Source organism: Lipophrys pholis (genome assembly GCF_963383615.2).
Source record: "Lipophrys pholis genome assembly, chromosome: 12".
Lineage (NCBI taxonomy): Eukaryota > Metazoa > Chordata > Actinopteri > Blenniiformes > Blenniidae > Lipophrys > Lipophrys pholis.
Window position 1 is genome coordinate 9148874 of NC_137641.1, and position 24313 is coordinate 9173186.

General features: G+C 44.6%; 1 protein-coding gene across 1 annotated transcript in view; it reads right to left on the minus strand.

Annotated features, from left to right (window-relative positions):
• Positions 1 to 24313, minus strand: part of dcc (DCC netrin 1 receptor) — a gene marked incomplete at both ends in the record, with an annotated part of 276203 nt that overhangs the window by 132097 nt on the left and 119793 nt on the right. The window contains 2 exon segments of the mRNA XM_080477036.1: positions 2227 to 2347; positions 5469 to 5623. Coding sequence (XP_080333162.1) covers positions 2227 to 2347; positions 5469 to 5623 — 276 coding nt within the window.

Genomic DNA, 24313 nt, shown 5'->3' on the forward strand with positions numbered 1-24313 from the left:
GCACGCACGCACGCACGCACGCACACACACACACTGTGATTTCTCACGGGAATGCCTGATTGGACATTGTGAGCCTGCTGAGGTGCTCGGTTCCCGTGGTGATGGTAACCAAGCGATAACACCAACCATCTGACCGTGTGTGTGTGTGTGTGTGTGTGTGTGTGTGTGTTGCCATCTGTGCAGGCAGCTCAGGGGAGCAGCAACACGCTGCACAGTGATTAAAGTGAAGACAAGGAAAGAACAAAAGAAAAAGAAAAGACAGAAGAAAGAGAGAGCAGGTTTAGATTACAGTTACTCAGTACTAATCTAACCAGTAATGGCTGATTATGGTTTGACTGACTTGACTGTGTATGTGTCAGTGAGTATATTAGCAGCTGGATGAACCTGATGATATTCATTTATTGATCTATTTTTTATTTTTTTTTAAAAAAGCACTGAATGAGTTGCTGACATCCGCATTCAGCATGCAAACACCTGATTATGAAAACAGATTCTTAAAAGGAGCTCCGATAACATTTGCAACAACTTAAAACAATTTCCAAGTTCAGTTGGTGAACTCAATTTCTCCCATCTAAACCAGACTGCTCAGTTTGTATGATCCTCAAAACAGAAAAATGGGCAAATGATTCAGTGGGACTTTTTAAGAAGGTATGAGACTTTTCAACATTTGTGGAATTTTTTTGTTTTGCCAGAATATTGCTTCTATTTTAGATTATCAGGATGAAAGGTGCGTAACATTTGCATTTACTTTCCCTGAACATATTGTCTATCCAGAACCCTGAAACATTAGAAACGGTCAGCTACAGCTTGAGCATTTTTTTATTTTTTTATTTTTTTAAACATAATTAACCTTCACAATTCTTTCAAACTTATTTGGTCTGTTTTATACGAACACATTCTGTCACACCGAAGCCGGACCGGCAGAGCATCATGTTTCCATGACGACCAAGTACGAGGCACGGGGAAGAGTTCTATGTTTATAGTTCCCTACCGGAATAGAATAAGAAGCTGAAACACTTCAGAGAGAAATAAACAATAAATAGAGTCTACTGGTCTCCTTATTCTACTGTGTTTATGTTGTTGAGGTTTATTAGAACCAGGAACAAGAGACCCGTCATCACAACTAGTATCCTGGAAAACACTCCACTTTTCTGCAATCAGCCAAAGGACAGGTGAACTAACCAAGTCACCAACTGTCACACCCGCTATTCAGATGCTGAGTGATTGTGGTGTTTTGATTCAGGTGTACTGCAAAGCGGCTGAGCGTCTTTTCATCCCTGTGTGCGTTGGTGTGTGTGTGTGTGTGTGTGTGTGTGTGCGTGTGTGTGCGTGTGTGTGTGTGTGTGTGTGTGTGTGTGCGTGTCATCAGATGGTGGTAGCTGCTGTCACTCCACATGACTAATAGGACTTTAACCCCAGTACAAACACAACACCACGACACAACAAAGAATGCTTCTGCCAAACGCAGCCGGCTCCTGCTGTTCCCTCAGCTGTGACTGTAATCTGAAGAAAAGGACTGAAAGTGGCAATCACGATGACTTCATAAAGCTATTGGCCCGGTGGACTCACAGGGGGCAGGAGTAACACACACACACACACACACACACACACACACACACACACACACACACACACACACACACACACACACACACACACACACACACACACACACACACACACACACACACATCCAAATGATCTGGATCAGTCGGTGTGACGCTGAGTGATCAGGCCACCGTAGATCAGTGATGCGCCGACTTAAACGCGTCTTGAGCTTGTCTTTACAGGAAGTACCCGCAGAGAGCACGCTCAGGCAGAGAGGGAACATGCAAACCTCCAGAAGAACGTCCCGAATCAAAGTCCAGAAGAAACACTGCAGCCCAACACGAACACATACAGCAGGTTCAGCGTGCTGCCTGTTCAGCTTCAACACGACTGTATGAAACAGTTTAATCTCTGATCTCACTAACCCCCCCCCCCCCCCCCAATTTTTTTTTAATTAAATAAAAAAGATAACAAAAACTTGATAATATGATAAAACAGATGAAAAACAGTGAAATCAGTGAGAGATGAGATTAGGAGATGATGGTGAGGAACCCCGCAGCCCACAAGCAGTGTGTGTGTGTGTGTGTGTGTGTGTGTGTGTGTGTGTGTGTGTGTGTGTGTGTGTGTGTGTGTGTGTGTGTGTGTGTGTGTGTGTGTGTGTGTGTGTGTGTGTCCTACCTGGCTCTCGGAGCAGCAGTTGAGCCATGGCCTGCGAGCTGCCAGCAGAGTTTTCAGCCACACACTGATAAAATCCTTCGTCCGACTTCACCAAACCCAGAATCTGCAGGTTGCTGCCGTCCTGAGAGACCAGAGGCATCGAGTCAGTGATGTCGATACAGAACCCAACAAACCCCAGCGTGCATTAGTGTGGAGTTGCAGATTATGAATGATACCCAGATTACCAGATTAATGAGGTTAAACAGAGCCATATTATTCTCAAACCTTTTATTGAGCACAACCTTTGTTATTAAATAACCTGTAATGTCCTTAAACCTGATCAGGAACCACATGATAATCACACTGTTGACATCTCCAGAACCCGATGTGGGATTTTAATACCTGGACTGAACAGCAGCAGCTCTGCCACAGACAGAAATAAAACGAGGTCACTGGCTGATCGGTTATTCAAAAGTCAAGGTGGTACTGGAACAAATAACTTTGATTCCAGCGGTTCTTCAGTAAAACCGGACATGAACAAGTCTTCTGAGCAAATCCTTCGCTCACTGGTTGTTTCTGTCTTCCTTGAATGAAATTCTCACTTGAATCCTGTTGTGCTTGTCGATGTTCCGCCCCGGTTTTTCAGTCTGTCTCCTGGATTCTATTTCTCTGGATAGTAAACTGTGACTGGCGTTTCCCGTGGGATTCCACAGGGTTCACCCGGGATTCGTTCCACAGAGGTTCATGTTTTGTTGGTGCCATAGGGACATAAGTGGGGTTCTAAAGGGGTCCGTGCGGCGTTGGTTCTTCAGGGGCTCAGGGGGTTCTAAAGGGGTTCATGTGACATTGGTTCTACAGGGGCTCATGGGGTTCTAAAGGGGTTAATGTGGCATTGGTTCTACAGGGGCTCAAGGGGCTCAAGGGGTTCTAAAGGGGTTCATGTGGCATTGGTTCTACAGAGGCTCAACTCAAGGGGTTCTAAAGGGGTTCATGTGGCATTGGTTCTACAGGGGCTCAAGGGGTTCTAAAGGGGTTCATGTGGCATTGGTTCTACAGGGGCTCAAGGGGCTCAAGGGGTTCTAAAGGGGTTCATGTGACATTGGTTCTACAGGTGCTCAAGGGGTTCTAAAGGGGTTCATGTGGCGTTGGTTCTACAGGGGCTCATGGGGTTCTAAAGGGGTTCATGTGACATTGGTTCTACAGGGGCTCAAGGGGTTCTAAAGGGGTTCATGTGGCATTGGTTCTACAGGGGCTCAAGGGGTTCTAAAGGGGTTCATGTGGCATTGGTTCTACAGGGGCTCAAGGGGTTCTAAAGGGGTTCATGTGGCGTTGGTTCTACAGGGGCTCAAGGGGTTCTCGCGGGGGTTCCACAGGGGTTCTAGCGAGGTTCACGTGGCTTTCCCTCCATGGGGCTTCTAGCGGCATTCCAAGCAGCGTTTGAGGGGGGTTCACGTGGAGATCCACTGGGATTCACACAGTGTTCGTTCCACTGGGGTTCACAATGAATTTGACAGGGGTTCATGCGAGGTTCCACGGGGGTGTCCCATTTTTAACAACAGACACTTCCTGATCTCACTCTATTTTTTGCGAGTGTCAGGTGTGACGTTCCATCGGGTCCTCCAAATGTTCCCTCAAAAACAAATGTTCCTCTTAATGTTTCTTACTCCCTGATAGAGGTGCGAGTTCATGTGACGTTTACTAAAACACAATTCACACAATTTCTATCTGTATTTACGCAGCACAGTAGGGTGCTTACCTCACAGTTGAAGGGCCAACATGTTCCTTTTGATGTAAAAAAAAAAACCCAAAAAAAAGGTTGACTAGTTGATCCAGTAAAATCTGTGTTGAGTGTCCAAAGTTACCTCTTGGCAAGACAACCGGGATTAAATCTGATTACTGATTCAATAAGACACGGCAGTTTTTAAGCTGAGAAAGTACACAAGAGAGTGTTAGAATATTTAAATATTTATATTTAAACAGACGAGGTCTGGCTTATTGTACCAGATTGTTCAGAAAAGGTTCTCTTATCTGCCATTTAACTGGAGTTCTCACAGTCTCTAACAAGGAACCTCCAGAAGACCCCAGCAGGCCACATTCAGGCTGTCACACCCTCGTCAGGTTTCGTCCACAAACAAGCTCTGGTATGACGGCGGCGTTACTGCGGTGCGACTCAGCAGACTGAGGCTCCGGTGGGTGTGCGACAGCTGACGAAGCTTCGCATCCAGGCAGATTATTGTCACTAACAACTTCCTGCTGCTGTTTATGCTCCTTTATGCATTTTATGGGCTGTTATAGCCACATCGATAATCTAACATGCAATGTGGAAGATTTAGCTCAGCATGCAGGTTCAGTGACGGCGCTGCATCACAGATCTTCCATCACAGCAGCTGTTCTGCTTGTTTAGTCTGAACATGAAACTCACCGGACAAAAGCGATGGTTTCTTTATAAACCACGTGCGTGAAACACGACTCAAGACACGTGAGGGCTCGAACATGAACGTGTATGCACATGCCTAAAAAGTAGTAGTTAAAATCTTTAAAGCGTTTCACCCAAAAGGTGTGCCAAAAGGCTCCATTTTGGGACCCTGTTTTCTTAAAATTCATGTCAGCAGTGTGGCTCATTGGGACGCCTTGCCACCTGTTTTTGAACGTCTGCAACCAGCATTTAACAGACTTATTGAACCTTAAACTGCTTGTGAATGCTGATAAAAAACTAAAGCTGAGTGTTCGCTCAACAAACCAATTCTGCTTTTCACTGAGGTTTCAGCGCCGTCTCTGGCTCTGCTGGACTGCGGTCGGGTTCTTCTTACTGCGCTATCTGCAGATCCGTGTTGGAGCTGCCTCCACCACGCTGTCTCCTCAACGTGGATACGGACAGTTCACTCACAGGCTGAGCTCACAGGACACTCATCTCTTCCGCTGTCATCAGTTTACTGGGCTCAGTAGATAACCTCAGTAAATAACGGTCAATATATATCGTAACGTCCAGTGAGTGTCACGCTTTTTTTTTTTTTCTTCTTCTTCTTCTTTTCTGGATCCGAATATAAAGTTTTGATGTATTCAAAACACTGTAGGAAAGAGTGACAATAAAAAACAAGTAGGATCGGAGAACTTTTCCCAGCTGCTGTGTGTGTGTGTGTGTGTGTGTGTGTGTGTGTGTGTGTGTGTGTGTGTGTGTGTGTGTGTGTGTGTGTGTGTGTGTGTGTGTGTGTGTGTGTGTGTGTGTGTGTGTGTGTGTGTGTGTGTGTGTGTGTGTGACTCACCACGATCTGGAAATAGTCACTGGGGATGACTTCTTCTCCGTTCTTCATCCAGCGGACGGTCGGCGGCGGGTTCCCTGTCACGGCGCACTCCAGCTCGATGTCAGTGGACTCGTAGGCGAACGTGTTGGTTGGGTAGTTGAGGAACTGAGGAGGCACTGCGGGAACACACAGGGGAAGGAAAACGTGAAGAAAGTCTCCCCGCGCCGTCTGCGGGCAAGGAAACTCGCTCAGGACTGCCTCCGTTTCACGTTAGCGAGTTTCTGCAGCGCGCTCAGCTCATTACAAACTAATTAAAACAATTACAAACTGAGCCGTCAGCCTGTTATTAAAGGGCTGAATGTGTTTGATTGCTCCACGCTCCCCGGATCATTACGCATTCGTCTCCTTGTGGACAGCCGCTGATTAATTTGACATTTTCAGGTATTTATTGGAGAGTTGCTGTTGTTTTAAACCTCAGAGAATGCTCTAACTAAACAGCAACGCTTTAGCATTTGTTCAACGAAATGGACGTCTCTTTGAAAATTTGTGGTCTCGGAGAAGAAAGATGCCACTTTAATGAAACAAATGGAAATGCAAAACCCAACCGTAATGCGCCAAGCTTTCCGGAAAGGTGTGAAGGACTTGGGGAGAAAGTCACGACTCTTATGTTCTCTAACAAATGAGTTACTGTTAAAATGGCAGTGGATTTTAAGGTTCATGGATAGAAGAGGACACACTAAGTAGACGTGAATAATACGATTATACATGAAGCCCATTTAGCAGAATAGACCATTTTCCTACAGGTGAAAACTTTTACATCGTTTTGAAATTGTTTCTGTTTAACTTGTTTAAAGATGAGGCGACGCTCAGCCCAGCCTCCAGCAGAGATGCTGCTCTTCTGTCAGTCATTTCCTCATTTGATTTTTCTTCATGGACTTTGGCATTATAGACTTCCCGTGGTTTTGTCTCTTCCAATCCTTAATTAATCTCTTCCACTGCTCATCGTTTCCCCACAGCTCAGACTTTGTGACCAATCATGTCATAATTGCAATTTTATATTGTTCAGATTCATGCTCCACTCTTAGATCATTTCCTTCACCACGATGTCACAATGCGGACACAGGAATAATGCCAAAACTTTATTTAAATACTCCTGTTTGAATGTCACGTCACCCATGTTTTGTAGGGACCGAGCCCAAAAGGCAAGGCCCCCCCTGGAGGCTTTGAAAGGCCTGACCAGGAGGCAAGAGGTTTAATTTCTTCTCTTCACGCGTGAATGAACCCAAATTTGACCCCCTAAACATGCCCAGAAACTCACCAAATTTGCACACTCATTAAGAATGGTGAAAAAAATGTTAAAACATGTACAAATCAACTCCCACAGTGTTCTCTAGCGCCACCTGGAAACACAAAAATGGCCGACACTGTCCGTGAGAAAGTCACGAGATCAAACCAAAACTCACTTGTTCGTCTCATCAAGACCTACAAATCTTGTGATTACCCTAAACACCACATTTAAAAAAAAAAAAAAGTTCTTCCCTTGTACTGTTCGGAAGCTTGGACAAACAATACGATGTGATTGAGAACCTTACGGAGTCAGAACAGGAACAGGAAGAGACCTGGAGTCTCCTCCGGTTGCTGCCTTTATTAGAAGCTGGCATGACTGCCGTACACGACCGGGGGGGAACGCTCAAAGAGAGAGAGAACCCTAAACTGAATCCAACAGGAAGTCGGCAATGTGCATTTCAAAATAAAATCCCAGCCCCAATTTGGGCATCGAACAAACGCTATTTCCTCTGAGGGTGAATATCGTATTGGCTTTATTGGATTATTAAATGACAGAAGAGATGCTTCTGATAAAAAGTTCTGTTTATAGTTGATAACACGAACTGAAATCACAGTGTGTTAAAAACATGAAGTTCATTTGTCTTTCTTCACACACACACACACACACACACACACACACACACACACACACACACACACACACACACACACACACACACACACACACACACACACACACACACACACACACACACACACACACACACACACACACACACACACACACACACACACACACACACACACACACACAGTGACGTGGACAGAAGAGGAACTCGGAAACAAAGAGAGGAGGAAAGTCATCGGAGGAGTGGGGTTGTGTACATGTCTCATATCGATACGCCATTATGTGGAGGTGTAACTTTATCACTGCAGTAATGCTCTAATTAAGAGCAAATGATTTCCTTTAAAGAGTGAGCGGCTGCAGCGCCGCCACAACGAGACATGAACACCGGAGACATCGAGGACCACTGATCACAGCCATCATGGCTGAAGAGAGGATGTTTGTCAACTGCCTGCACAGGCTCAATCCTCATTCACACCTGGGAGAACCACTGAAATACACTAACAGAATCATGCAGCAGCTTTGTTTCAGATCCTGTCCACATGAGCCAAAACTACTTTTTTTTTTTGCTCCCTGTCAATCTTGAAAAGTTTCCTATCCACACGGCACCATGAAAACCACTCAAAATGATGTAGTACATATGCCAGGCTTATAGGTGGCGCTGTAACTCTGTCAAAGAAATACAGCAGAAAGATATGACGCATGAAAAACTCCTCGCTTTCGCGAAGTCCAACTTATGAAAAGTTTTACCGACGAGCATCAGTATCTTCTGGAACTCGACCTGTATCATGTAGTCCGCCATTGTTGTTGTTAAGTGATGTCACGGAGAGGGTCACGGGGTTTCCAGGTCAAGGGCCAATGATATCATCGTTTTCATGTAAGTCTTGGAAGTCTGGAACCCGCTTTCAAAACAATGTCGTTATCAGATTCCTCCACGTGGATGATCGGCCGAAAACAATGCGGTGACATGAGATGGCGTTGTCATGTGGGCAGTCTGCAGTTAGTTTCTTATCACTCATCCATGTTCCACCGTCACTTCATCCAAGCTGACGGGCTTTGAGACCCCAATGAGACTGATCGATAATCGGAGGGCCAGAATGAAGCCTGTACCCACAGAGGAAACCGGAGAGAAAACACTGAGAGGGACAACATGGACATGAACTGCAGAATTGGTTTACTTGTGTATTGTGAGTCTATTCTGAAAGTCTGAGGAAAAGTTTTTTTTTTTTTTTTTTAAACTTAAAAACACAATGAAGAGGAAAGCTCCCCAGTTCGCACTGTCTCATTACAATGGCAGACAGCCGCTCCCTCTCACCATTACTCAGCGGCCTTTGTTGTGTTTAGGGAATTCCCCGAGCACCCATTGATTGTTTGGATGTTTTTTTTTTTGTTTTTTTTACCTCTTTCTGCACAGCTACAAGTTCAACACTGATTACCTGGTCACCCAAAGAGAAGCATTTACACAAGAATCTGTGTTTCCCGGTGATTTCTTGTTGTTATACCAACAAGAGCTGGCAGGACGGAGTATTAATACGATTCTGGGTCCTCCTGGAAATCATCTGAGAGAAGCCATTCATATGGTAATAAAATCATCAGCGACCAAGTGACCCCGAGTCTCAATCCAGCTCTTCTGGCTACACACACGGTTGTAAGGATTGTAAATTTACAACTGGTGTTATATAAACAGCAGACATATCATTGTGTTACAGACAGAGAGAAGATCAATGTCACTCAAGCAAGAAAAAGCACAACAATGTGGCTGGAATGTGTCTTTCTCTGCCATTTTACACACACACACACACACACACACACACACACACACACACACACACACACACACACACACACACACACACACACACACACACACACACACACACACACACACACACACACACACACACACACACACACACACACACACGTCAGCGATGCTGGCTCTCGATAGCCGTACTAATAACTTCCACTCTGCATTCAAATGGAAATCAGCTCCATCGTTCATTTCAATGAACATCTGCTCTGTCAGTGTGTGTGTGTGTGTGTGTGTGTGTGTGTGTGTGTGTGTGTGTGTTGGTACTACACAGTGAAGGACATTCGCACTTGTACAGAAATAGTTTTGCTTTCACACGCGGACTGACTGAAGCTCTCTATGTGTGAACGGATTGTCGGTGAGAAGCTCTTTTAATCTGCACAAACTGCCAATTATTAGTCATTAACTGGACCATTGAGGCTCACTTCACACACAGGCACACACACACACACACAATTAATGCCGCCATTGTTCACTGGTGAAGGGCTAACGTTGCTCTCGCTCAGTACTTAGCCCGATTCACACCTTGTTTTTATCCCTCTCGTATCGAGGGTCACCTTCATTTCCAAATGAAGATTCTGTCGTCATTAAGTTCCACCTGTTTTGAAGAGGGCCAACAGCAATGTGAGATTTTATTAGCTTCGATTAGGGGATGAAATGATAACAACTGTTCGAGCAAAGAGCAGAAGAAAGGAAATTCTTTGCAAAACTGTCAAAAGATTCCCGAGAAATTGAAGCACTGGGAAACCGGTTCTCAACAAGAACCCGTTTTTGATTCCCATTCCCATCGGTTGGCCGGATGAACATTCTCGAGTCAGTGAACGAAACCGCCCTAAACTGCTGTGGTCACCACTGGTCAGCTGAATTCAACGTGAAGGTGCTCACTGTTGGATCAGCCCAGCTAAGAAAGGAATCCTCTGGTATGGAGACAGACGGAGTAAAAGCATTCTTCACGTAAAGCATATCCGTATGCCCCAGAACACGTCTTGTTATTGACGCCTGACAGTGAAACAAACACTCGTCTGTCACACTTAGACGTACGTCTCTGCAGGGCCTCATTCAAAAGCTTTCCCGTGCCTCGGATCCAACTGTTCACACTGGGAGTTGTTGATTTTTTTCCTTGATGGAGTTTTGTTTTCTCGGAAATTATCCATTTTTCACAGAAAGCAAATATTTATATCGTATATAGCCGCATCTCAGAGTAAATAGAAAAGGTGTTTAATTTACAAATCAAGACGTGCATGCTGACACCAGATCTGCCTCGAACACACACACACACACACACACACACACACACACACACACACACACACACACACACACACACACACACACACACACACACACACACACACACACACACACACACACACACACACACACACACACACACACACACACACACACACACACAGCATAGGGAATGTGAAAGCTGTGTGCTGGAGACAGATTTCACAACATTTGTCTCAGTTTTAGTTTTCCTTTCTGAAGGAATTTTTTTATTTGTGGAAAAAATTCCCGACTTGCCTTGTTTCCACTCTGTGTACACTTTGTCTTCACTGCTCGCAGCAGACGAACACTCGTCTGGGATTAGGATCGCGTCGCCTCCTCAGAACGAAGCGTCATGTGAATCCGGCAGCAACCCTGACCTTCTCTGTGTTACTCATTTTCTACAAGTTCCACGCGGAGCTATTGTGTTGTTATCATACCGAAAAACCACTGAACCTGCTCAGAGAAACAAGTGAAACATGATGGCGAGTGACATGAACGCGTTCAACCACCTACAGCCACAGTGAGATTGGCCACCAGTTCCACAGTGCTTGAAAAAGTAAGTAAAGCTATTCAAGTATTCGCCAGCGATCGTTTTGAGCTCTCCGATCCTCTCCTGACTCAATGGCAACAGAAAAAAAAAGTCAAATCTCTCTGTAAAGAACCACAGTGAGTGGAGTTCTCTTTTTTTTTTTTCTTCTTCTACCCAGAAGACAGCAGAGACACACACACAGCCTGAAGGTTCAAACATTCACAGTGGAATATTTACAACAAACCTGTGATGCACATTGACAGGGTTAATTAAAAGTCTGTGCAGGTATTGCTTCTAGACAAGAATCTGCATTCAAGTAAAGTCTGAGGTCTGATCAACAAGAAAGAGGAGAAGATTTCACAACACGCACCGACTGTATGGAATCAACAGCCTGGGAGAGTTTGGAACTGCTTCCTGAATATTTGATACCTGTATTCAGTAAAGAAAATATCCACGGTTGTTGTTCTATACCGCGTCATCCCGTTCAGGGTAAAGCACGTTGTATTTGTAATCGTGACCTAAATGCATAACAAATCCCGGTTTATGAACATTGGATGCAGAAAACTAAATCATTCAAAAGCTCCACATACTTTCCCTCGTCCGTGTAATAACTCCGGAAGGAAGATTCAAAAGATTCAATTTCACCTTAAAACAACAATGTCTTGATTTTATTTTGATATGTTCTTTCTTTTGTTTTTTTTGGGTGTTTTGAGTGAATTGGGAGCAGTGAGGATTTACTGGTTATTTCTCTGTTTTAAAGCGCTCTCACCTCGCTGCCTCTCGTAACGAACACGCCGCGCTTTCTTTTCGGCACGAATTCAGTTCACACATTTGACTGGAATTGTGAACAAAAAAAGCTTTGGAGAAAAAATAACACTTTTCACTTGGCAGCAGGGAAAAATGCTGGCAGATGAATGAAAGTGAAACGTAAACAAAATGAAACAGTGAAAACGAGCTTGCCAGACAAACTGACACAGATCCAGAATATATATATTCAAGCTTTTGCTTGGAGAAATGAGGAAAGTGTCGCCTGCTCGGTTTCGAGTCCAGACAAGCTTGACCTTTGAGCCTCCACACACACACACGCACACACACACAGTGGAATTCAGTATAGATGTAGTAAGACAATGTAAAAATCAACATAAAAATATGTATAATTCATATTCAAGAACCTCCAGACTGTTAACAGGAGTTAGCAGCTGCAGAAAATCTCAGCTGGCGACAGAGTTCATTCTGACCAAGGTCTTTGTGAGACACAGAGAGTCCCTGCAGCCCTCACTGCTTTTGGCTCTCCTCGGGTGAAAGAGAGAGCTTTCCCTTTCAGAAGTCGTAATACGTTTTGTCTTCAGCTGACTTCTTCCTGGACGGATGCTGCTGGTTCGACCGCTGCTCGGCAGCAGCCCTCCTCCCGAGGACTCGGCTGGACGCACGCAGCGGGGTCGCGGCATGTTCAGCTGCTTGGAAAAGCTGCAGTTTCACAGGAAACAGTGGTGTTCGTCCAGTGAATGACAAGCTGGCTCTTTATAAAGTATAATTAGCTCAGTGTGGACCTCACTGTCTGACAGCACTGATCCGAATCCCGTCAGATCACCAGGGCGGCGTTCCCGCTGAGAGACACGGCCCGGACGCCCGGGGCCGGCGTGTTCCCAGCCGGAGCCGTCGGTCCGATTTCCACCGGTCAAATCTCGTGAAGGTAATGACTTCAGACAAGGAAACGGGGGACATTGAGGCAGCACACGGACAAAACGCTTGGACTGAGAGAGAGCAGCGGGGGTCACGGGTCAGGCAAGCTGCTGAGTGTCTGCGGCAAGAACAGGAGACACACAATGACCTTCAGCATCAAATCACTCCCATCCAGCAGCACTGAGCAGAACCTGGAATGTCTGCTCCAGACAGCACACAGATGGTGGGATTAAGAGGCAAACACAGACGGAACAGCAGAGATGTGCGAATAGAAATGGGGAAAGCTTCCAATAGTCCTCAAAGACGTCCAGCAATCGACAGGACAAAAAAGAGACAGGTGGCTGAGGACCTACCAGGGGACATGAGAGCCACCAGCTTCAGTCCAGACTCTTCACATCACACAACCCAAACCTGCCCAGTAACCCTTTTTTTTTTACTGAATGGAGCTGCTGCATTATCAGAGACGTCTGGACACCGAACGACTAGTGATAGCGTCCACGTGATGTAAGACAGCGTTTGTCAGTCTATTTCTTGTGTGTACCAGGTGAGAACATGTTGATCTCTTCAAGTTTCTCCACTATGACCAACCTCAACATTCAGTCTATTGGACCAGACGATTATTTATGGAACTTAAACTCAAGCTGCAGCTCCTTTTTATCTACCTGAAATTCAGTAAGAACACCAAGACGAGGTTGTTTGCAGGTTTGTCTGAAATAAATATTTATCCAATATATTTTAGATGTTTTATATTCTATATAAATATCAAAGTGAAGTGTGGTGAGCAGGTTGGCGGTCCAGCTCCTGGTCCACTTTTCTGAGAAAAGCTTGTGTTGTGTTCAGTGCCCAATGGGACATTACAGTGTCGATATGAAAGGACGTTGGGACGAAAACACGGATTGTATCATGAACCATCAGCATCTAGGCAGCATGCATGAGAACGTTCTGTTAATGTGACCTCCAACAAGGGTTAACCTGTGAGACGTTGTAAATATAGTGTACAGGTGAGACGTATACAGTCTGGAGTTCTATCAAAGGTGAGGACATGGAGCGTTTAGGGAACACTGATCAGTACGCATCTGGCCGCTGTGGGGTCCACCAGTCAGTCGACTTGCGCATAAAGTAACACCAAGTTTCTTCCAGGTAACGTGTAGCAAGTACTGTTAAGTCTACATATCGGGTGGTCATGTGTACACTCTGTAACAAGAGTGCATGAGGGACATCTTCAGTTCGAAGGGAACAGTCTACAAACATTTCCGTATACATCAGTGACAGACTGGGTATATGAGAGGTTTAATCTGTCTGGGCAACATTGTTAAATGCAGTATCTGCTGATATTATTCATGTTAGGGGACATTTAGCGTACATCTGTAACTTAGACCTCTCTAATGCGTCAAGTACAACTTCAAGTCAAAATGTGTGTAATTTTGGTGATATAAGCTGATATTGGTGAGTGATTGCTAAAGCTGAGCAAAACTTCCTAATCAGCCACTGCCTGTCAGGTCCTGAGCAAGGTCGACTCCGTGGCGTCTGAACGGGCTCTGAAAAGTCACATGGAGTCTTTTCTTTTCACCCGTCCTTGTGATTTAACCCCAATCCGGATTACAAAGCTTAAGAGACAAAAGATGGGTGAGGTTGATTTGATTCATCAGAGGGTGCATTAAAAAAGGGACAGAAATGAGGCAGCGGCTCAGTGGACAGTCTGGGATGGATTAGAGAGTCTGAACATACGTGGCCCGCGGAGCCGGCGCTGCTTTAATCTACGACACCACCCAGTTTGGGCACGAAGAGATGCTGACGGGGGAGTGGAGACAGAAGAAGACGATATCCGTGTTGATATTTTAAACTGCTCGCTGAAATCCGCGTCTTCAGACCAGGCCTAAATCTTTACGAGGAGAAAATGGAATTAATTTGCTTCTCAGTGATCGCCGGCTTTAATATTGTTGTTCTACAGGCGAACCCAACAAAAGATTCCAGAGCGTCAATCTTTACAGAGCACCATCTGAGAGCACAGTCTGGTCTGAACTCTTCTGCCCTCCAATCAGTGGAAACCAGCACGTAATCTGGACTCAGCGCTTCCTCTAACACGCTGTTGTAGTTTGTTGGAGCTGCACGGTGACGCAGTGGGTCAACGCCGCTGCTCCACAGCACAAATTCCTCCCGGATCACAAAGCCCTTTTCTCACTGCGGGCTGCATGTTCTCCCTGTGCTGTCCTGATGCTCTTGCATTCGTCCCCAATAAAAACAGTTCTTGCTTTCACTGGTTGATGTCAACATTCTCTTTGTTCGCTCTGTGGATGAATGTAGTCTATTGCATATCAGCTTCAAACGTAACTAGTATGGGGGGGTGGGGCGTTCTATCAGGCCTCCATCTTGTCCCGTCTCATCCCCTGTGTAATCTGTGTCTGTCCCCTGTGTGTCTTAATTGGTTCTGGTTGTCTTGCCGTGAATGTGTGCTTGTGACGTCTGTTTGTTTGTGTGTCTGCTGCTCTTGTGTGTCTCCCCTCATGTTTCCACTTGACCAATTGTCTTCTCCTCCATCTGGCCATCACCCTCATGGGCCTTACCTGTGTCTTCCCCTTCTTCCCTTTGTCCCAGTGCTTGGCACCAGGGAATATTAGGGGGAGGGGAGGAGGGGACCAGAGAAATAAACCGGGGAGTGGGGTTAATTCTTGTTTTAACGTGCTGACTGTGGTGTTTCACAAGCAGATGTGAGGAGGAGCAAAGTGAACTTCTTGAAAACATTGAAAACCTCCAGGCTACACTACACTAACTTTTTAATAGTTCTTCAGATGCTGGAGAGTTTCCAGTTCAGTACGTGTCTGGAAACACAATCACACCCTCAGTTCCTGGAAATTAGCATTTCATCCCTGCCTTTTGATGAATCCCACTGGACACGAGGACATAAACTGGTTCGACATCTCACCAGGGAGAATCCCAACTGAAGGTCGGGAGCATCTCACGGGAAGATGAACCTAAAGGTACCGCAGCCAGAAGAAGGACTGCACAAGTCATCACATTCTGAGGAGCACATGAACGCAGCGGAAATGAGCTCATCCCAGCTTAAAGAAATACGAGTCTCCAGGACCATCGCAGTAATCTGTGCTTTCTCCGCAGTCCGTTATCTCCCCGGTGCCCTCTGGCAGTGTGAATACAGACAGGAGAACATCAGAGAACCGTTCAGTTTTGAGGGAACGCTCGGAGGAGAATATCACCAGAACTCCACTAATCCCCAAACACTGGTGGACCCTCGCTGTCCCCCGCAGTACTCTAATTTAACTGGAGCTATTTTTGTCATGAGAACAGTCTGTTGATCCAACATGGAGCCACAAACTGAAAAATATCTAAGAGCAAGTCCTCCTTTTGGCGCTTTCTCCTTCCGTGTTGGCTCTGATTTCATTCATGTTCTTGGCTGCAGAGGTGGACATATTGAGACCCTCCAGACCCCACCCCCCCTCCCCCGTCTGCAGGGGCTGGGTGACCCCACCCTCCCTCTCCACCCTCCCTCCCTTTCATGTCTTTCAGTGTGTTGAGTCTCGTGGGGCGAGCAGCAGCAGGGCCGGCCAGCGGCTCGGCGGGGAGCCTGGCAGCCGGTTAAATGTTTTCTAAAACACCCACAGAAATTCACAGAGCCGGTAATTAATCAGGAGAGGAACCCCGCAGGCCACAAGCAGTGTGTGTGTGTGTGTGTGTGTGTGTGTGTGTGTGTGTGTGTGTGTGTGTGCCATCTTACAGAGGGACTTAATGACTCTCCAGCAAAGTGAGACAATTACAGAACACCACAGAGACTAAACCAATCTCTGTTTTACGGGTTCAGTGATTCAGTTCTTGTGCGTGTGTGTGTGCGTGTGTGTGTGTGTGTGTGTGTGTGTGTGTGTGTGTGTGTGTGTGTGTGTGTGTGTGTGTGTGCGTGCGTGCGTGCGTGCGTGCGTGCGTGCGTGTTCCAATCACTTATGACTCACAATTATTGCGACAAAACCCTTCCTGAGTTATGATAAGTTGACGTGTTTGGCCTCAGGTAGAAATGAGAAAAGACTTTTAAGTCGGTCGCCTTAATCAATAAACAGCAGGACGATAATCCAGAAGTATATCTATAGTTTTATTTTGAGAAGTTGGCTGATTTCTAAACTTTTCCATGATTTCAGGACGTGTGCCATTAACAGGTTAAACGTCCTAACTAGCCACATTAACAAACACAACTTAATATCTTTCGATCGTTCAGCCTGGTGATACTATATGTAAAACACTGAAGTTGAAGCTCAGCCCGGCGCCGCTCTCTCAGTATCCAGCGCCAACATCCCACAGGCCCCGAAGATGACTGATAACCGGGATTCTGTCTGTGTCCCGCGCAGCCTTCATTAGGCCGCTAACAGGAAGTGGCTAATGAGCCGGGCCGCACTCATTATTATGGAAAACAACACACACATTCGTTATACTAATCATCTAATCATGGTCACTGCCTCGTGGAGTCAAAACACACACATCTCCATACATCATGAGGCTGTGGATATCCGTCAGCGTCTCGCGCTCCTCGTTCGAATAAAACAGTGTGTAATAGGCCGTATTAGCATTTTAGCACAGTTGTTAATGTGAACGTAAGGAGACGTATGCTGCTCACTTTCTCCTCACACTGATTTTATTTTGACATTTTTATATGATTTGTTATTATTATTATTATTATTATCATTGTCATTATTGATTTGAAGGATTGGATTTCAAAGTATATTTGACACAAAAACATAAGCAGTGGCTGATTTTTGCTATAAGGCGAAGTGGGCAGCTGCCCAGAGCACAAACTCAACAGGGCCGCACCGTGCACCGGCTCAGATGCGGTCTTCAGAAATACGTTTTCAGAATAAGTGTTTCTGAAAACAAATAGGCTGTGATGTTGAAAAGTTAAAAATGTTGCGTCGTAGCAGACAGCTTTGAGTGATGCCCGCCTTCCGACATGTTAACAAGCTGCGGGGCTCGTACAGTAGTGACGTTACATGCTAAACATGATTAAAATATGACTGATGCAGCCATTAGTGAGCTGGAACGTGCATGCGGCGCACACGGCAGTGTCGAAGTTTCGGGTGGGGGGTGGGGTGGGGGGTGGGGCACAAAGAAGACCATTCTTTGCGAGAAACAAAGCCATTTACTGTATACTATATTAAATATATATACTAGATATATGACAAATATGTCAAATATCAATTAGAAACAATATGTAAAAGTACATTGTAGGGGATTTATTTTCTCCAAAACACTCTGAAATCTCATTCGTGGACGAGTTGTCCTTTGAGGGTGCAGTCCGTGGACGAGTTGTCCGGGGTTGCAGTTTGTGGACGAGTTGCTTGTGTACGAATTGTCCTACAATTGTCTTTTCAACCACAACATTGTGACGACCATATATATATATATATATATATATATGTGTGTATATATATATATATATGTCATAGGGAGATCAAACCAAAACTCAATTGTTCGTCTCATCAAGACCTAAAAAACACGTGACGATACTCCTGACCTAAATCCAACAGGAAGTCCACAATTTGCCTTTCAAAGTAAGATTTTCACCCCAAAAAAATATATCGTATCGGATTACGAACACAATTAAATGACAGAGGAGACGCTCCTGTTCATAAATTCTGTTCAACTTCTCGAAGTCAAAGGTCCGAACTCTGAATCCCCCCCCCCCCCCCGCCTCCCTCCTCTCATACATAAAATAAAATGAAATAACATCGTGAAAAAAGAAGTGTATTATTGATTTGGGCAGAATGTGTTGAGTAAACAGTAGTCAGGGTGGTGTGGGGGTAGTTTTTTGATGGAGGGCCTTTGTTGTTATATGCGAGTATAACGTGATTAAAAAAAAAAATCACATAAAAGATGAGAAGATTAAACTTCTAATGTGTTTCAAATGAAAATTTAAAAAAAAAAGATTTATTGACAGTAACTCAACATCAATCAAAGAGAAGTCAAAGTTAAAAGGAGTGATGAGGATTAAAAAAAAACAAGCCGAGAGCGGAGAGGTGGACAATCCTCTCTCAATCTGTAGAAAATGTCTGCAAATAAACTGCTCACCTTATCCAAAAGATTTAATTTGCAGATGAGGCAGGCAGAGATAAAGGCGAACACTCTGGGACAAATAAAATAAAAGCAGAGTGGATTCACACCGATAACTGGAGCCTGACTGTGATAACAGTGATCACTGTTTATAACCATGTCTCACTCAGCGCTGAGATATAGTAAACAACATTTACATGGAGGGAAACGACAAAGACACATTGTGTTCAGAGTCGGACTCCGTATGTTCATTAAACACCGCAGAGAAAAGCTGACCTCTGCACACCGGAGTCAGTTTAAATTGTTAATCTCCACCGTCAGACTCACGCATGACAAAGTAGATACTGAGAAAACAAATGGCTCTAAAGAAGTTATCCCGTCTCTGTAGTTGATAATCAATAGATTTCTGAATAAGAACAGCATGGAGATTCAGAAAAAAAAAGGAGAACATGCAAGTGGCTGACTGAGCTGGATGAATTCTAAGCGAGTGCAGGGACTTGGTGAACAAATCAAACCGGCAACAAGCCGTTCAAAGCAGCGAGGCAGGACGTCTGCATGAGGACATTTCAGACGGGATTTAAAGCGGCAAGAGAGCAGCAAATATCAGAGAGTTACACAACGTGCATGCGTCCATGTCCTTTCACCCGCCCGTCTGCATTTGTCTCCGTACAGTAAGTCCGTCTGTCTGCGTCTAAACCCATCACAGTTTCTACAAATTCTTTATTCCACCTTTACCCATCCTGCTTCTGGGACGCGGTGGGCGGCCATGTTGGCGGGGCTGATGGGGGTCAAGGTTTTTACTCAGGGACCAACCTCTATTTTAAGCTCTATGCTACATACTGGAGGATAGCTGATCCACCAAAAAAAAAAAAAAAACGAATAAGCCAAATCGCATCTTTAAATGAACTAAACACACCTGAATGAATTCCTGCAATGGCCAGGAGTCGAGCCCTGGCTTCTCCTCGCTCGGGTTTGATCTTCTCGTCAAAACCTTTGGCCCAAAATTAAATTGGACCTCTACAAAAACACAACACGAAGCAAACGGATCTTCCTCTTAGTCCTGAAATCTTTAAATACCAGATATAATCCCGTAGTACTGATGGAACAATGAATACCAGTGTATCCGCAGAACTTTTGCGGGTGTCCGTTCACACGACGCCGGTGTGCAGATCCACTGCATGTCTTTATACCCGCTCCTAAGGTGGAACTTTTATGTCACGGGCGCGATCCCCCCCCCCCCCCCCCGCCCCCGCAGAGACTGCCGGAGGCGACGGAGCGCTAAGTAATCCCCAAGTTACTTTTCCGAAAACTAGGAACTAAGAAATGTTCGTCAAACACAATCAAATCGAAAGTAATGAACTAATGCAAACAAATAGTCATTTTCGGTAAAGGACTGAGCAGCTGTGTGAGAAATAAACAGCTTCTCTGTGACAACCAGCGGAAAAAAAGAATCATCCCACGGCATCATTAGCATGTTGAAGACGTCTGCTGCTGCTGCTTCTCTGGGCTCCGCTCCTCCCTGAAGGCTTTCACACCGTCATCAAACACGAGACACCCAAACACAGCCTGATGACAGATGGCTGACAGACTGATGCACTCACACAAAATAAAAGCATGTGCTTCCTGCCTTCCTGTTGCGTCACGTGTGGTTAGGCAGCCGCACGGCTCACCAGCTCGAGTCGCTTAAAAGTTTGCTTTGGGAAATCTTTAAATGTCCATGTATTGGAGTGATACAGAGAAAGAAAGTTAATTTCCTTTCATTTCCTTAATTAATCCTTTTTGGACCAGAGTGGTCGTATCAGTGTAGTAACAGAGAGAGAAAGAGCTTATGAGGCCAAACTTACATACAGACATGCTGCCATCCAGCTCTGCTACTGTCTGATACTGTTGCTCCACTCCCCGAAACTAACCTGTGATTCACTTTTATAAGTACCCCGGGCCCCGTTGACAGGACAACGTTCCAAACGACAACGCCTCGTTCAGTTCAGAAACGTTTTTGCATTTACGTGGCAAAGGCACTGAAAATGATATAGTTAGTATGTCGGGCCACAAGGTGGCGCTGTTGTTTGTCTTTGTAATGAAATCACACAAAAACGTTACCGCAATCGAGCGAACCCAACATCCGGTCAAAGAAAAGTTTGAAAAGGTGATGTTTGCGCTCGATCCAAGCACCGTTGTTGTGTGAACAGACCACCCAAAGCACAACGGAAATGTCTGCGATTACATTTATTTCCGTTGTCATGGAAACGGGGCCTGAGTTGTATAAAAAGGATCTGTTTTGGCTGCTCATTTACACGTTTTTTTCTGAAAACAAGTTTTAGAACGACACCCATGTCCAATGTAACGAGGTGTGCCGTATCAGACATGAGCTCAACGGTTCCAGTGTGTTTCTTTACAATTTTACAGCTCTTCTCCAACAAAAACGGAACTTTTCTGACATTTACTGCACCATCTTCTGCAAAACATAGAGACACTGAGTGGACCTACACCACGTAGAAGCTCAGAGAAAAGGAGCTGACAGGTTTACATACTACTGTGCTCCATTACAAAAGTAAAACACCAACTGCCAGCGGGGATTTCCTGATTGGATCAGCAGAATTGGACCGAGGTCGGTTATATTGTCTTTAATCGATTGACGAGCCATGGATGAATTGAATCCCTCAGCTGGGCTAATTCTCTTCTATACATCCATGTAATAAGTGAATAAAAGTCCAACGGCCACACGTCATACCTGCAATCATCGTTTAGTTAAACCGATATTACACAACGAGTGCTTTTTGTCCATGTCTATATATCAGTGCTTCCAAATGATTCAAATGTTTAATCAGATCAATCACAGGGTTGCCAAATGAATCGTGTTTCATTTTGCAAAAGCAAACAGACTCAAGAATAAAGAGAATATATAAGAACTTGTTTATCAAATACCTTTAACAGTTCATGTTAACGAAAAACTCTTTTGCAAAAAAAAAACAAACAAACATTTATCCACATTCAAGCAAGAAAAAGCACAACGATGTGGATGGAATGTGTCTTTCTCTGCCATTTTTACACAATTCACACACACACACACACACACACACACACACACACACACACACACACACACACACACACACACACACACACACACACACACACACACACACACACACACACACACACACACACACACACACACACACAAGCGGACACCAAAATGGGCAAAATACTTCACGTTTCAATCCGTTTTCTCAATGTCGGCCATCTTGGATTTCACTACCTTGCTGCCAAAATGCATGCAGGGAGTGGTCAGACTTTTCTTTCTACATAAGAATATTGAACACATATGAAAGTGCCGAAGACGTCTGCAGCCAACAGCGCAGCATCTGGTCTCACAGCAGTTGGATGAAATAGTCAGAAAGCTGAATCAATTGATTGTGTCCAGGGACACGAATCTTCTGTCACAGACTTCTTTGGTGTCGGGATGTTTGACTGATAAACGTATGTGTTTGATTCAGGTTAACGTCATGTCATGTATGCTACAGTAAACACTGCTATGTTAATATCATCTGGGATTAGGATGCACGCGATCATTTTCCTATGTCATGCATGTTTCCTACATTGGACATGTCGTACAAATGATTTGTTTTTAATGTTTCTTTTCTTTTGCTGGATACTGTTTTGTATGTATTTTGTTTTCAGGCTTACATTTGTACAATATTGTGTAATTATCTAATTAGACCACTGTTTGAATGTTGCTTTTCTTTTGCAGATCAATTGCTGTATGATATTGTCTTGTTTTCAAGTCAATATTTTTTACATATTATTAACATTGTCTTTTACTTATAATTCACATATTTTATTATGTATTCCTTTTGTTGTCGTGTACTTTTAAAGCACGCTTCCTTCATAACATATTTGGCGTTCGGTTCACTCAGTATCAACTGGTCCTACAATTTGTCCTCACGACCTCTGAAGAGTTGACGGCCGTCTTCAGGGGACACCTGCCGTTGGATTGTAGGACGTCCCGACATCAGTTGTTTTAGTGTAAACACACATACACAGACAGAGAGAGATGGACACTGGCAAGTCATGTGCCACTAGTGCATCCAGCCAGTGATGTTCTTTGAGCCAACACACTCATAGTGGCAGTTACATCTAAATATATTTGTTGTTCAAACTGTGAGAGCTGCAACATCAAAATGTGTGTGTCAACGTGAAACGAGCAGTGACTCCTGGGCTTACTGCGGAGCGTAAAATGAGCCCCAGCTCCAAATCCTCCTCTCTGTTTCCCCCGTGGGGCTTTAATTCTAACAAAAGTTGCCTTGTCACTTTTTCGAGAGTCGAGACGCAACATTTTTCCGTCTCTAATGGATCTTTAATTGTCCCCTCCTCCTTCTGAGGTATCTTTTCTTCAGGGTGGAGCCCAGATGGTGTTTCAGCTCCGCCTGCGTCAGACAGACAGGTAGCAGCGGTTTCTCACCCGGAGCGTCACCGGTGTTCAGGCTGTAAAATTAAACCACATAACACTGAGAAGTAGAGCTCATGGCACGCTGGCTCAGTCAGAAAGTGGCATCAACGGTGAAACAAGCCTGTAGAACTAAATAGACACGCTCCTGCTTCATTTTTCAGATGATCCCGTCATGAAAAACTGAAAAATGTGAATGATCGCGGTAGTTCCCTGCACTGACAAGTGGAAGTTTGATGCAGCCAAAATAAAGAATTATTTGTGACATAATATAATGAATTGTATTTAGACTGTTTGGTGGACAAGTGAAAGACTCAAGCACCTTTTTAAGGACGTTTTATCATGATGTTGCAATTTGTTTTTAACACTTTGAGAAATTCTAACTTCATAGTTAAACAATGTCAACAGGTTTTATTAGTTCAGACTAGTGTGTTATAGTGCTATACTATATATAAACACACATCACATACATTGGAGACTAGGGATGTCCCGATCACACTTTTGTACCCCCGATACCGATCCGATTTTTCAGAATTGAGTGTCGGCCGATACCGATACTTTCCCGATCCGATACTCACATTGCTATTGCAAATATACTCAATAGTCTATTTTTGGAGCGACTAAGATGTCTGAAGCTAAAAGCACTATTGGCAGAAGCTTTGTTTAGCTAGAAATTATTGTAAAACTCACTTATTGAATCAAAATTCTTCTCTTTCTCATTAGTTGTTGTAAACTGAGGGTACATCCACACGACTTTTTTCTTTTTTCTCCCTGGCATGCATCCAAAAAAACGTCCACACCTCACTATGAACACGGCTCAACACGAGGCTTCAGGGCATGTAGTACACATGCCAGGCCTTTAGGGGCGCTGTGACTCACCAAACACAATAAAAAAGCAGAAGAAGACAGACCACATAGAAATTTAGAAGTAGACTTCTGCACATAAACACATAAACCACTGTATATACTGTAACTCTAGTTTTATAGGTCTATGGCCCCGCTCCGCCTGCTTCTAGCTTCTGCAGCTCGACCGGAGCTTCTACTCGTGATTGTTGTTGTTATTAGGTGACGTTGCGGACCGCTTTTTTGTTTTTTCTTAGATCGGCGGGATGATCGGCTGGATTTGCCGATCCCCCGATCACTCACAAATCACTAATATCGGCCCCGA